This window comes from Mytilus edulis, chromosome 2 (assembly GCF_963676685.1).
Source record: "Mytilus edulis chromosome 2, xbMytEdul2.2, whole genome shotgun sequence".
NCBI classification, from domain to species: domain Eukaryota; kingdom Metazoa; phylum Mollusca; class Bivalvia; order Mytilida; family Mytilidae; genus Mytilus; species Mytilus edulis.
Genome location: NC_092345.1, coordinates 7,872,294 through 7,888,369, shown reverse-complemented (window position 1 = coordinate 7,888,369; position 16,076 = coordinate 7,872,294). Strand labels below are relative to the sequence as shown.

At 34.2% G+C, this 16,076-nt stretch overlaps 2 protein-coding genes and 1 pseudogene across 2 annotated transcripts; 1 reads left to right on the top strand and 2 right to left on the bottom strand.

The window, feature by feature from the left end:
* Positions 1-5,783: 5,783 nt before the first annotated feature.
* Positions 5,784-7,949, bottom strand: LOC139511337 (uncharacterized; annotated as a pseudogene).
* A 1,038-nt stretch (positions 7,950-8,987) lies between these two features.
* LOC139511336 (uncharacterized) lies at positions 8,988-10,855 on the bottom strand. Its single transcript, XM_071297979.1, has 2 exons — positions 10,771-10,855; positions 8,988-9,687 (listed from the first exon to the last, which is right to left on the bottom strand). Exon 2 carries the CDS (start codon positions 9,674-9,676, stop codon positions 9,038-9,040), a length of 639 nt encoding a protein of 212 aa, XP_071154080.1. The 5' UTR covers positions 9,677-9,687; positions 10,771-10,855; the 3' UTR covers positions 8,988-9,037.
* Positions 10,856-11,764: 909 nt separating this feature from the next.
* On the top strand, positions 11,765-13,825 carry LOC139511335 (uncharacterized). Its single transcript, XM_071297978.1, has one exon. The coding sequence runs from the start codon at positions 11,793-11,795 to the stop codon at positions 13,773-13,775; it is 1,983 nt and encodes a 660-aa protein (XP_071154079.1). The 5' UTR covers positions 11,765-11,792; the 3' UTR covers positions 13,776-13,825.
* The last annotated feature ends 2,251 nt before the right edge of the window (positions 13,826-16,076 follow it).

The following is a 16,076-nucleotide window of genomic DNA, read 5'->3' as shown; positions in this document are numbered from 1 at the left end:
AATGATGAAATATATTCTGCATGTAATCGGGTAGTTTATTTAACACACCTTTGATATATTAAGACATTCTTAACAAAGAAGGGTTTTGTATGTCTTCAGGGCCAGAAAACTTTAAAAAGGCAAAAAAGAGAACGCTTCATCAACACAATTCGAGGGCAATGTAGAACTTTGTAAGACAGTTTTCTGGCAGCGATATATTCTCACTGAGAAATTTGTTGTTTTAAATAAATATATATTTTCAGTTGATTTTGTTTCATTATTTTACATGAATGAATTCTCTTTTTAATTGTCTCGATAAAATACACTCACAGGTAGATTCAAAAAGCATAAAAAGCATATTTAAAAATCAAATGTGCTCTGTGATGAGAAAATTCCCATGTAAATACATGTGTGCCCTCCATTGGTTTGTCTTGGTCAAGGTATTTTTTTTTAATGCAGTACAAATGTTCCCAAGATATGATCATTCTAATTGAATTGCCATATTAGAGTTTTTACCCCAAATGCACGGTCCACTGAGAATAGTATGTGATAGTGCTAGTTTGGCATCCGTGTACTATGGACACATTCTTGTTGACAATTACTTTTAAAATATTGTTTTTAATGTATTTATTCACACAAACTACAAAAAAACAACAACAAAAAACACTTAGTATTTGCATTAAAATATTGATGTTCACTAATTTTCTTCCTTAATTAAGTGTAGGAGCTTATGCTACATGTGTACAAAAGAAAAAGTGGGATTATATGTTAATGAGACAGCAATGATACAACAAAATACATACAGAGATCAACATCTCCGTCAATATACAAGTGTTAATACAATATATCTGCTCTTAAACTTAATCAGTCTAGATTGGCTTTGAAGGACAAAATTGAAAATACATAAAATGGAACAAGTTTTTGCATTAGGACAAGCATATTTACAGATGGCAGGGGGAAACCAGTGTTTGTACACAATCATCGTTTTTGTATGGCTGAGTATAATGAAAAAACAAAATTTGACAGAAATATAATGTATAGAATACATCAATATTTACAAAAAGACTTGCATCCTGAATGATGTAAAGTTTAACATTTCTCAGAAACAGATGGAAATAAAAACATACATGTTTGTGTATCAGTGATTTCCTGATGTAGTTCTCTTTTATACTGAAAAGCTTTTTTTTTCTGCAACATTTTAGTATGTAAATTTATTGGCATTTAGTCTGGTTTCCATGAGGATTATAAACCACCCACACATCATGGTTCATTGACTTTGAAACTTTTACATAGGTAACAAGTTAATGTTGTGTTTCGGCAACATTTTGGTATGCAAGTCTGGTTTCCATGGAGATTATAAAGCCCCAACCCATCATGGTTCATTGACTTTGAAAACTTTTACATAGTTAACAAGTTAATGTTGTTTTTAAGTTTGTTTAAAGGGAAAACCTTATAATAAGTCAATGGTAGTTGGTATGCAGTTGTATTAGCATTGGCACATCTCATTTCCATGGAAATTGTTAAGCCATGTACTGTCAGTCATGGTTCATTGACTGCATATTGCATATCTAACATGTTAAAATATAACTTTTTAATTACTACATTTGCATTATCAAAATAACAAAAAGGCAAGACATATCTCTGTGTTAACAGTTAATGTATCTAATAGCATTAGGTCCTTGTACAATTTATATTCTTCATGACCGTAGTGAATCAGATCCAAAGCTATGATTGTAAGTTCATGTCTGTAATGAGTCAGATCTCAAGTTATGATTGTAAGTTCATGTCTGTAATGAGTCAGATCCAAAGTTATGATTGTAAGTTCATGTCTGTAGTGAGTCGGATCCAAAGTTATGATTGTAAGTTCTTGTCTGTAGTGAGTCAGATCCCTAGTTATGATTGTTAGTTCATGTCTGTAGTGAGTTAGATCGCAAGTTATGATTGTAAGTTCATGTCTGTAGTGAGTCAGATTCCAAGTTATGATTGTAAGCTCATGTCTGTAGTGAGTCAGATCCCAAGTTATGATTGTAAGTTCATGTCCGTAGTGAGTCAGGACCCCAGTTATTATTGTAAGTTCTTGTCTGTAGTGAGTCATATCCCAAGTTATGATTGTAAGTTCATGTCTGTAATGAGTCATATCCCAATTTATGATTGTAAGTTCATGTCTGTAGTGAGTCAGATCCCCAAGTTATGATTGTAAGTTTATGTCTGTAGTGAGTCAGACTCCCAAGCTATGATTGTAAGTTCATGTCTGTAATGAGTCAGATCCCAAGTTATGATTGTAAGTTCATGTCTGTAGTGAGTCGAATCCAAAGTTATGATGGTAAGTTCTTGTCTGTAGTGAGTCAGATCCCTAGTTATAATTGTAAGTTCTTGTTTGTAGTGAGTCAGACCCCAAGTTATGATTATAAGTTCATGACTGTAGTGAATCAGACCCCTAGTTATGATTGTAAGTTCATGTCTGTAGTGAAACAGATCCCTAGTTTTGATTGTAAGTTCGTGTCTGTAGTGAGTCAGATCCCAGGTTATGATTGTAAGTTCATGTCTGTAGTGAGTCATATCCCAAGTTATGATTGTAAGTTCATGTCTGTAATGAGTCAGACTCCAAGTTATGATTGTAAGTTCATGTCTGTAATGAGTCAGACTCCAAGTTATGATTGTAAGTTCATGTCTGTAATGATTCAGATCCCAAATTATAATTGTAAGTTCATGTCTGTAGTGAGTCAGGACCCCAGTTATTATTGTAAGTTCTTGTCTGTAGTGAGTCATATCCCTAGTTATGATTGTAAGTTCTTGTTTGTAGTGAGTCAGACCCCAAGTTATGATTATAAGTTCATGACTGTAGTGAGTCATATCCCAAGTTATGATTGTAAGTTCATGTCTGTAGTGAGTCAGATCCCTAGTTATGATTGTAAGTTCATGTCTGTAGTGAGTTAGATCGCAAGCTATGATTGTAAGTTCATGTCTGTAATGAGTCAGATCCCAAGTTATGATTGTAAGTTCATGTCTGTATTGAGTTGGATCCAAAGTTATGATTGTAAGTTCTTGTCTGTAGTGAGTCAGATCCCTAGTTATGATTGTAAGTTCTTGTTTGTAGTGAGTCAGACCCCAAGTTATGATTATAAGTTCATGACTGTAGTGAATCAGACCCCAAGTTATGATTGTAAGTTCATGTCTGTAGTGAGTCAGATCCCTAGTTATGATTGTAAGTTCATGTCTGTAGTGAGTTAGATCGCAATCTATGATTGTAAGTTCATGTCTGTAATGAGTCAGATCCCAAGTTATGATTGTAAGTTCATGTCTGTATTGAGTCGGATCCAAAGTTTTGATTGTAAGTTCGTGTCTGTAGTGAGTCAGATCCCAGGTTATGATTGTAAGTTCATGTCGGTAGTGAATCTGTTCCAGAGTATGATTGTAAGTTCATGTCTGTAGTGAGTCAGACTCCAAGTTATGATTTTAAGTTCATGTCTGTAGTGAGTCAGGACCCCAGTTATTATTGTAAGTTCTTGTCTGTAGTGAGTCATATCCCTAGTTATGATTGTAAGTTCTTGTTTGTAGTGAGTCAGACCCCAAGTTATGATTATAAGTTCATGACTGTAGTGAGTCATATCCCAAGTTATGATTGTAAGTTCATGTCTGTAGTGAGTTAGATCCCTAGTTATGATTGTAAGTTCATGTCTGTAGTGAGTTAGATCGCAAGCTATGATTGTAAGTTCATGTCTGTAATGAGTCAGATCCCAAGTTATGATTGTAAGTTCATGTCTGTATTGAGTCGGATCCAAAGTTATGATTGTAAGTTCTTGTCTGTAGTGAGTCAGATCCCTAGTTATGATTGTAAGTTCATGTCTGTAATGAGTCAGACTCCAAGTTATGATTGTAAGTTCATGTCTGTAATGAGTCAGACTCCAAGTTATGATTGTAAGTTCATGTCTGTAATGATTCAGATCCCAAATTATAATTGTAAGTTCATGTCTGTAGTGAGTCAGGACCCCAGTTATTATTGTAAGTTCTTGTCTGTAGTGAGTCATATCCCTAGTTATGATTGTAAGTTCTTGTTTGTAGTGAGTCAGACCCCAAGTTATGATTATAAGTTCATGACTGTAGTGAGTCATATCCCAAGTTATGATTGTAAGTTCATGTCTGTAGTGAGTCAGATCCCTAGTTATGATTGTAAGTTCATGTCTGTAGTGAGTTAGATCGCAAGCTATGATTGTAAGTTCATGTCTGTAATGAGTCAGATCCCAAGTTATGATTGTAAGTTCATGTCTGTATTGAGTCGGATCCAAAGTTTTGATTGTAAGTTCGTGTCTGTAGTGAGTCAGATCCCAGGTTATGATTGTAAGTTCATGTCGGTAGTGAATCTGTTCCAGAGTATGATTGTAAGTTCATGTCTGTAGTGAGTCAGACTCCAAGTTATGATTGTAAGTTCATGTCTGTAATGAGTCAGATCCCAAATTATAATTGTAAGTTCATGTCTGTAGTGAGTCAGATCCCTAGTTATGATTGTAAGTTCATGTCTGTTGGGAGTCAGGTCCCTAGTTATGATTGTAAGTGCATATTTGTAATGAATCGGATACCAAGTTAAGATTGTAAATTCATGTTTGTAGTTTTGTCCATATTTTATAGTTTGAGTAGTTTGATTGTAGCAGTTACGGTAATGATTGGTAATGGTCTATTGAATATTACTCGCTTGCATATGTCATATAACTTTGGCGTCTTTTTCAACCATATGCTGTTTTTAATTTTTTCTTGGTTAAATTTATCCTTCAGTATGTTTGTCAAGTCAGCAATTCTCTAATGTTTTGTATCTGGCATCTTCCATTTGAATAAATATAAATAGGCAGCTGAAGACATCAACTGGACAGACAACAAAAGTAGTTTTTATTTTCCTGAATATGGTGTTCCAAAACTTGCGCTTGTACTGAAATCAATGAGACAGAAATTTAAAGAGGAATAAAATGTACTTCCAATAAACAAATAGAACAGTCGTTAAGACTGTCAATCCTGTATGAATATTTTCTGGCAAAAACATCTGGATTTCTTTTTGAATATTTCATTCCTTTCATTATGATTGAAGCAACACCATATCTGCATGGCTTTATTTCTTTCTCTTGGTCAGTCGATGATTAAATCTCAATTTTTATTAATTGTGTTACGAAGTAAATTTTAATATCCGCTATAAATGACCGATAATAATTCCAAATGGCAATGAACAATAAAAACTCTTTATAAGAGCCGCCAAAGAAGAATCTGCCAAGTTTAGTTTAATTGGTTCTTGAAAAGAAGAACTTTGAAACATGTGCACCCAGTTTCTGTTTCATTTTGTTTACAATAGTTTTCAGAAGCAGATCAAAATCAGAAATGTTAACAGAAGTTATACGTCAAACGAAAATGGCAAACATTGTCGGTGGGCCCGAAAATTGAACGAAGGAAAATATGCGTTTGAGATTCGAACTACCACTGGAAAATAAGCGAACAGCACAGCGTCAAAAGGGTATAACTTTTGTCATACAACAGTCCACCTGCAGACCTACCAAACTGGCTCAAAGATTTGTTAAAATGGTTCGTTAAAGTACAGAGGGACTTGTTTTCGCTCTTTATATGTTCCACGCTCCAAAAGTGCTATATCACAGTTTAAAATGTGAATATAATTTTTTTTTAAAGTTGTGGGGCAAAGACCAATAAGAAAGCAACCCAACATTTCAAAACAAGTAAAAGGTTACTATCTAGATACTCACCTTCATGTGCATATTGACTATACATTTGTTCAGTTTAAAAAAAATGGTTCTATATCTTAAAATGTATTGCATTCAACTACAAGAGATCGCCTACTACGTTCTATTTAGTCATCTTATATTTATTTACACAAGAACTGATTCACATCTAAGTTAAGACGCAGGTCCAAGTGGAACTAACAAATATTTGCCCCACTCTTCAGCAGTATCCATATTAACACATGCGTGAACAGATCCTTGTTTCCCTAGAAACACAGACCGATCCTTCACTGGGTAGATCTGCTGGTGCCATATATCGGCATGGATCTGTACTCCGAATGATCCATCAAAATAAAATGCAACCAAATTTTCCGGCTTGATATCATCACCAGGTAGTGCCAATAAGGCAACAAATGGGTCTTTGTCACGAGGAAAAAATACTTGACCACTGTCCGGATGGTAGTTTACTTCCCTTACTAGTACATGTGTCCGATTATCGTAAGACGTGTCTGCTGGCAGACGACCAGTGACGTAATGGTCGTTGTCTTCATTGTCAGTGGCTATGCAAATGTCATCTTTCCACTGATAAACAAATTCACCGCCCATTATTCCAGCCATAGTACCAGTTCCAGGGTAAAGCTGCCGCCATCCACTCACAGGCCAGGGGGTAATTTCAACTTCTGTCTTTTCATAATCTGTCACAATTTTGCCATAACCTTTTAAAGTGTTTTCATCTGCAATCACCATTGAAACCTTATAGGGGTCACCGTATTTAGGATCATGTGCATCATCATAACTCGGACTTCCACTCATCCTCAATTTTCCTGAAGCAAAAGTAATTAGATTTCTAGATAAGAATGTTTTCTGTAGATTAATTAAATATTTAAAAAGAACATTGAGTTGACACATTTCACATTATTTACCGCGGTCTTCTCAACACGATAAAGATGCATTATAAGTAGGTCCGTGATAAAGTCAAGAAATATAAAATCGGGGTCAAACTAGAAATTTGACATCAAACTTTATATTTCAGTCTTAAAATGAAGATGTGTACTAAGTTTCAAATTGATATGACAACATTTACAATATGACAAACATGTACTGTACTAAATTTCAAGTTGATGTGATCACATTTTTGGTATTGTGCTTTGTCTATAACGAAACGATGGAAGTTTTTAACGACCTTGACTAACTATACAGCCCTCACGATCGGTTTTGTATATTATATGCCTTTTTGGTGTTTCTTTTATACATATGACGTTGCGCTGTACTTATCCATCCCGTTATTGTGTTATTGTAAAACATTTTTGTATTCTTGTCTTTCATTTTTGCTAATGTGCTTTTTCTTTCTGCCTTTTTATGTTTCTTTAATTATGATACATATAGCTATATGAGGTGGCTCTGTACTTGTACATTCCGTCATTGTGTTATTATGGCACGGGTAAATTTGTGTATTCTTGTCTTTGATTTTTGCCAATATACTTGGTCTATATGCCATTTTGTGCTTCTTTGTTACATGTTTGTTTGTTTTTATAGTGATTAAGATTATAACACAATGTTCACTGCTGTACACCTATTTTGACATTTTTACCTATTATGTCTGTTTGTTTTGTTCACACATCGTTTTCAACATAATGGAATTAGATGCGACTGTCATACAATTGAGAGGTTTAGCTAGCTTTATTCTATTCACCATTATTAACATGAGAAAATGCCTGTACCAAGTCAGGAATATGACAGTTGTTATCTATTCCATTGACCTGTTTGAGCTTTTGAGTTTGCCATTTGATTAGGGACTTTTCTTTTTGAATTTTCTTCAGAGTTCAGTATTTTTGTGATTTTATTTTTTTCATCGTATACTACCACAGCCAAAATGTCAATACGGGACGGACTAATGTAATGGTGGACAGACTGACCCATTGACAATAAATTGACCAGAAAACAACGATTTATATACCATCCTGAATAAATCTAGCCTAGTATGAAAATATTCGAAATGGCCCTCCATAATAAGTGTATTGTTTATGAGTACTATTGAAGTTTGTAATCGTTCATTGCTTTCTAAACACCAAACAATATTATTCAAATATACCTTTGTAGCCTAAATACTGATGTATAAAAATACCTCAATGGCAATACAATGTAATGACAAAGTTTGGATGCGTTACGTACCTTAAAACCATGTAGGTCAGTAGTATTTTAATAATATTTTGTATGGTAGGACAAACGTGTCACGTCAATTTACATTTAAAATTATCTGACACCATTACAATGACAATATTCATATGTATAAGGTGGTCTGTTTATCCCCTTTTTCAACATAAACATTACAGCAAAATGTCTAACGTGAACTTCAAGGTAACCCGTATTGCACCCGCTATTTTGACGTTTTTTTTTCTACGTTTATATACGATCTAGACACAAGTTTCCATAGATGTTATATTGTAGATGTATCCTTATCTTCTGTATAATTCAAACATTTCATATTGAATCCTAGAAAAATAGGATCGACCGCCAAACGAACAAGAATCTGTAATAAGGAGAACCCAGAACTGCAGCCATGCTTAAACTTCTATGTCATTTGTTCGCTGGTAGAGAGTTGTCTCATTGACAATCATACCACATCTTCTTTTTTTTTATATTAAATTCATATTCGTTAACTTTGAATAACTGATGTCTTGTTTTATATCTCCATATAATAACATTTATACATGTATTTTTCATTATAATACGCTCTTTTGATTGGCTAACAACAATATCGAGTAATACTTAAAATAACCTTCATCTCAAAATGAAATGTAACATTTATGATGTCACAGCTTCTACAATAAAGATCAATAAAGTGCACAGATAAACAAAAACAAAATTGATAGAAATCGTATTTTAAGATACTAGACAAAAATATAATTCTGAGTATTGAATGATTCTTTTAGTAATTGTATACGGTTGTAACTTCAAAAGCGTTGACCGTGTGCGCATTTTTAGAATGTACAAAATGTTTTACTGTAAAGATAAAAAGTAAATTTGGGTTGTCGCTTTTCAGAAAAAGGTGTTTTTTTCATTTTCTCAAAATTCATTTATTTAAACACTAATTTGCTCTTCATGTGTATAGACTTTACTGCTATTTTTCGCGGAAACAATTGACTTCGGCACAAATGTAACTTAGAGTTTAGTCATACTAGTGGACGATGTTGTCTAAATTTCATTTAAAAAAATAAGCTTCTTTTGAGTTATATATAGATCTAGTTGTTTCGGAAGAGCGGACAGATATTGGGAACACAATATTAATGTCAGTTTTGACTAGAATAATCTTTATTTGAAATCGTTGACAGAATAAAAGCACATTAAGATTGTAGTTTAAGTGGAACTGACAAATATTTCCCCCACTCATCAACAGAATCCATGCAAACACATGCATGAACCGCTCCCTGTTTCCCTAGAAACACAGCTCGGTCTTTAATAGGATAAACAGGCTGATGCCAGATGTTGGCATGGATCTGTACACCAAAAGATCCATCAAAATAAAATGCCTTAAAATCTTCTGGTTTAATATCGTCAGTCGGTAAGGCTAATAAGGCAATGAAAGGGTCTTTGTCTCTTGGAAAAAATATCTGACCGCCATCAGGGTGGTAATTAGCTTCCCTCACCAGCACGTGGGTTCGGTTATCAAAAGAAACACCAGTTGGCAGACGACCAGTGACGTAATGACCGCCTACAGCATTATTTATTGCTTTACAAACGTCCCCCTCCCATTCATAAACAAAATTCCCGCTCACTATGCCACCCATAGCACCAGTTCCTGGATACAACTTTCGCCATCCACCTACAGGCCAGGGGGTAATTTCAACTTCCTCCTTTTCAAAATCTGTAACAATTTTTCCGTAACCTTTTAAACTATTCTCGTCTGCCACTACCAATGAAACTTGATAGGGATCCCCGTATTTAGGATCAAGTGCCTCATCATAGCTTGCATATCCACTCATCTTGGGCCTCTCTAAAAGAAAAACAATTAAAGTCATCATTGCTAGGGATGAATAACATGACTGACCTAAGAGGGTACTCCCAACATGCTTCAGCGATTCCCTAAAATAATCAACCAAATTTTCCCCACAAAAGGGGGCCGGGCTTCCCACCCCCCTTTTGGATCCGCCTATGGTCGTGGAAAACAGCTCTTGCGAGTAACCCATACATGAGCGTTAGTTGTTAAATTTCTAATAAATCAATGAGTTTTTGTTTCTGAAATTAGAATAAAACGTCAACGATTTACATAACTGATGTTTGTAGCTATAATTAAAGCTAGTGGAACAGGCATGGACAGGTATGGGATACAGGCGCCACCGATGAGTCTAATGAAGACAACGCGCGTCTGACGTATCAAAGGGTGAGCTCGTCGTCTTTGGTGAGTTTTCATTGCGTTTTTCGCTGAAGTTCGTGTTGCTCAAGCATTAGTTTCCTGTATAGCGTTTTGTGGGTCGAAGTTTGTCTGTTCAATAATTTGCAATGGTATTGTCATGTGTGTCTTCGACTTAGGTTTTTATAACATCTTTGTTTGGTTTATGCTCTAATTTTTATTTTCCGAAAAGTCGTGTTTTTCTCTACCCGTTATATAATGACATCTTTACACTAAATCAATAGTATGTTAGATGTCTTAGATGCGTATTGGTTGATACTATAGTCTTATAAACATGTTTTTTTGTAAATCGTGTTTTTTATTTTGCTATCGCGCAACATAACATTTCTTTTTGGTAATACTATTTGGGTTATATTTTACTTAACCCTGTGTATGCTGGTTGACGTACAGTTACTCATTGCTGAATTATGCAACTTTTTGTTAATTGCAGATTATCCACGTAGGAGTAGGGATAAAAAGGTAAAGACATAGCTAAATACAGACATCCGCTATAATTCAAAACGGACTTCCATACATTTTTTTAGAACCAGAAAACAAAATTATGTCCGACCCTAATTGCTTTTAGTGCAACCAGCTTTACATAGCAAAACTAAATATATATATAATGGCAAGGATAACAAAGCAAACCCGAAAAGGAATAAAAAATAACAACAGACAAATACTAACCAAGACAGCTAGGTCGATAGGTTCAAAGGTAGAAATTGTCAGTTGGAAGTATGGGTGGGCTATCGTGTCACTTCAGCTGATTGTTTATTTATGATCATTTATAACAAAATTTAAAAGAAAAATCACGCCGATTTCAAAAGAATTGAAAGAATTCTGGATAGCAGAATAAAACTAAATAAACAACCCATTTAAAAGTTTAGCAATGTCGACATGTATTTTAATACAAGTTTAAAACGATTCCCTCAACTCCCATTTCGATGTATTAAAACAAAACTCAACAAATAAGTAGTGATAATCATATTTTGGCATAAATAAATATTGGATTAAATATATGTCATAAACAATTTTTCACCATGCAGTCACATGCATCCAAAATAGACATCAAGTTCAGAAATCTGGCCTTATCTGAAAAATATTTAAGAATTGAATGCTCTTTTTTTGTAAATTTATTGGGGTGTAAAAGCGTTGACCGAAGTACATTTTGTATGAAGCGCGGAAGCGCTTCATACTTAAAATGTGCGCACGGTCAACGCTTTTACAACCCTATAAAATTACAAAAAAAAGCATTCAATACTTATAATTACATTTTTACCTATAGGATCATGAAAACACGCCTTTTATCAAGTTTTTATTTTATTTACCTGTGCACTTTATTGTGGGACCTCGTGTCATCATGAATGAGAAGTTTTATTGAGTGATACAACTGCTTAAGGAATAACACATGATGTGCAGTTAGCCAATCAGAATAACGTATTGTAATGAAACATACATCTAATGTAATTATTAAATAATAATAATCATAAATTCTTTATTTAACGAAGGTAACTCATTTAACATCTTGTGTTTCATAAGGTATAACTTGACACACGTACAAAATAATCAGGTGGCATTGAATCACGCACAAAAAAGTATTCATTTAAATGAAATGTATACATTTTGCTCAAATTGCTTATCTAAATATAAACTACGTTGATCACATGACACATGTATTACAGGAAGTGAAAAAGAAAGTTAAAACAGGTATGGCTGTGTCTATAAAACCATTACACGAGAACTCAGAAATGTTTTCTTGTCCAATTTGCTCTGAAACATTCAAGTCACCGAAAATACTACCATGCTTACATACATTTTGTGAACCATGCATACACGAGTTTATCATATCTATGGGACGCAAAAAAGACACCAAAATATCAGAGTTTGCATGTCCAATATGTAGGACAGTAGTGATACCATTAAATCCTGAAGAGTCTATTGACAAATGGACAAGTAAATTGCAGGACAATGCTACAATAGCAACAATGATTGCATTATCAACAGGAGATAAAACACAGGAGTGTCATGCTTGTAAACGATCGAATGAAAAATCTGATGCTACGTTTTGGTGTAAGATATGCGAAGAAGCTCTATGCGAAAAGTGCAATCAAATGCACAGTCGAATGAAACTGTCATACGCACATGCTGTCGTCAAAATTGAAGAATATGGCCAAAGTACAAATGGTATAGATTTAAATGGTATTTCGCAACACTGTCACATGCATCCTTCAAAACAACTTGAAATAATCTGCTGTGGTCATAAGGAACCATGTTGTGTTTTGTGTCTTATTACAAAACATATAGAATGTAAAGATGTTAATTCAATCGCAGACGGTTTTAATGAGAACAATGATTATGAAGCCATTCCAGAAAAACTAGGAAAAATGAAAGATGCGTCAATAAAACTTCTGGCGGAGAAGGAACAACATAAGACCGACTTTATTAGAAGTATAGAGACCGTTGAAGAAGAAGCAGCAAAAATTGCTGAAATGATGAAGTGCAGTATAGATAATTTATTTGAAATGTTCAAGAAACAATTGCATATATTTCGTGATGAAAAGAACACAAATCATAATGTTCGCCTACGTTTATTGGAACAATTTGTTAAAAGTCTCGAACACTGGATGAGTGTAACACAAGTTGTGAAGGATGAAGGTTCAAACACCCAGTTGTTCGTTCATGTAGAGACCATGAGAAGCCAAATGAAAGCAAGTATAGTAGAACTTCGTAAAAAATTTCATAATGAGAATCTTATCACTCTGAATCTAAAACGGAGTGAAATAGTTGAACAGTTACAAACAGCAGAGATACTAGCCACATTAGAAGAAACAAAAGAACTCCTTGTGGATCAGACCGGTGATATTTTCAAATTGTGTAAAGAATTGGGTGTATTTACCTGCTATACATTTGAAGAGCTCAGTTTAAGGAAGGTCAACACATTTTATTTAAAAGGCTCAAATATTGGGTGTGGCATATCAATTGGTGATGAATACATATTAGTTGGAGATAGAACGAGTGAGAAAAAATTGCACATGCTTGATAAACATACCGGCACCATTATAGATTCGAAGGTGTTATCTGGGAGCGTGAAACGTTTGTGTTATGATTTTGAGTTCAATCAAGTTTTTATTTCTTGTTATTCACAGACACCCTTTGTTGCCACAATACACGAACGTACAATTAAAAAGCCACAGAAAATCACGTTTGAAGAGGAATATGTTGGAGCATTATTTTCTCATAACCACTCTATATTCCTGGTTGGGAACAATGCAGTAAGAAAATTTTCTAAAACATTTAATCCAAATAATTTAGGAAAGCTGACACATTGTTTTTCAACGAACACTGAAAGTGGGTTAAACGGTGTGAATATACTTGACGATAACATAATTTTTACAACAAAGGACAAAGAAATCAAACGTGCTACATTAGAAGGTAAAACTATATATTGCTATAAAAACGAAACGATTGTGACCCCGGAGTGTCTGGCTGTGTTACCATCTGGATTGGTCCTATTCATTGATAGACATAACAAAGGTTCGTTACATGTACTATCTGCTGATGGTATAAAACATAGAACATTGCTAGAAAAGTTTGAGAAGATTGAAAATCCAATGGATATCTGGCTGGATGTGGATGGAGAAACTGTATACATAGCTGGAGGAGAGTATATCGAAGTGTACTCTCTCTATTAGTCATGTTTGTTGTAACTGGATTGTAGCATATTATTATACTTATATTTAAAGTGTGTTGTTTTGTGCATTTACTTGTCTCCATGTTACATGTAAAGATGCCACTGTACTAAATAGTTTTCGTGTTAGCCTGATACGACTAACATGATATATGGGGTTTTCGTTAATGAAACAGGAAACCCAATACAACAAAACCAGACGACAAGACATGTATAGATCAACAGACGGTCTTCAATGTTATGCAAGTGTCTATGTCTTAATCTTGGTATTTTTTCGTAGAGCTTAAGGTTTTAATTCAGTTTTCCTTGCTGTGACATGGGACAGTCTTTTATTTCATTTCAAAGTCATACATTTTAGATAAAAAGCACCACATAGCTAGCTGCATTTAGAAAAATAGTAATGATAACTAGGTATATGCTGAACAATGTGGTTTACCGGTTATCATCTTTAATAGTATGATACTTTAGATGTTTTCCGGTAATAATAATAAGGCAATAGTCAAATTGACATTCGTAAGCTACGCGTACCCACATCCGGTTTTATAATAAAATGCCATCGGATCGGGAATTAAACGTGAAATATATACAGAAATTATCGATAATATGGGGATTTTGAGTAGAACGAGTGAAGAGTTTGACAAATAATATTTTCGAATTGTATTATTTATTAGTTAATAATACATAATAAACCTTACAAATTAAATGCACACTGATTGAAAATGAAATCTACAGTCTCTGTAAACTAGTCCTATAATATGTCACTCTAATATAATTATAATCAATTTAACTATTGTCAGTTTATTGTCTTAATTTTGTATGCCATAGCCATTTAATGTAAATGTGTTTGTGCTAATAAGATATTGTTTATTGTCTATAATATCCGAATTTTAAGTTGCTTCCACGCTTCAGAGGTAAAATATTTTTTGATGCGCTGAAGGCTCGAGGCTGAAGGTTTACATTTTCGTCAAATATTTTGTTATTTATTAACGAAGCTTTCATAGAAGATTATTTGCATCGGCCTTTGTTTATCGATGCCAGGGCCGTAACTAGCCCCTTTTAAATCTGAGGCAAAATAAATTCGCCGAGCGTACCGAGGCGAACATTTTTTGGCGAGGGGTCGGGGGCCTTTGGGGGCCGCTTAAGGCCCCTAGAAACTCAAAGAAAAATAACGCAAAATCGTGCATTCTGAGCGTTTCCCGGACTCTTTCTTACATAGAATCTCAAATCATTTTTAGCTATTTTTACGACAATATTCTGTTCTAAAAGCAAAAACATAGATTCATTGTTATTTTGGACTTAAAAGTTTTAGGGAAATTCAAAACATTAAAAGACCGATATGTAGGATAAAGCAAAACTCGTAATTCTCATAATCATTAATACCGGATCTGTCTGTCTGTTCTTGTCTTGTATTGTGCTGACTAGAGATTTTTATGACTAGATTTAAATAAAGTGACAGTCATTAGTGCAGTAATATACGTTAAATACTAGTACTGCTCAAATCGACACTAGGAACCATATATCATGACCTTGTTTTACGGTTTTTATGATTCTTTCATAATTCAAAACCCTCCAGCAACTATCAAGATGAAGAACAAGTCAGAATAAAAACTTTGACCATTGATCATTTGTATTTTTTTCTATACATTGACATTGTGTGCGATTTGCTCCCGTGCACGTGTATTTCATATTTCTTTATTTTCTGTTAATTAGTCTGAATACGACTTGATGCAAATTTAACCCTTGAATGTAAAAGGTCATATGGCAATACATTGATGTTTTTTCCAACAAATGATTTGATACCGCGGGAAATTCGTGGTCTTACTTTAATTTAAACCACGTCAGCTATCTAGTTTTATCCCAGACGCTTGGGTATATGATACAGTTACTTTTTTTACTTTTTTTTATTGATTAAGATATTCAATTTTTTATATTTATAATACATATCTATCACTTCTGTGCATATCTCACCTTCAGAAAATACCTAATTTTGCAATCCATACTAAGAAAAATTGGGTATGGTTTTATATACAAGAAAGGCAGTTTCGTATTCTTTGATATCAAGTTCAATTCTCCATGCAAAACCAACCACTTTTTTTCTGTGTCCAGTAGCATCGTATATTCTTAAAATATTTTCTCGCATAATGCCTGGACATCGGTGGACATGCAACATTACACAGTGTGACACATTTATAAATGGAAATCAACACTCAGACTAGTCATTAAGTAGGACAATAAATGAACAAAAGACAAACCCGGGACACAGAAGTAAAAACAATAGACCACCAACTCTAAAATCCAAAAGTAA

Coding starts and splice junctions, on each gene's coding strand:
- LOC139511336 (XM_071297979.1), bottom strand. CDS start 9,676: ATGAGTGGATATGCAAGCTATGATGAGGCACTTGATCCTAAATACGGG.
- LOC139511335 (XM_071297978.1), top strand. CDS start 11,793: ATGGCTGTGTCTATAAAACCATTACACGAGAACTCAGAAATGTTTTCT.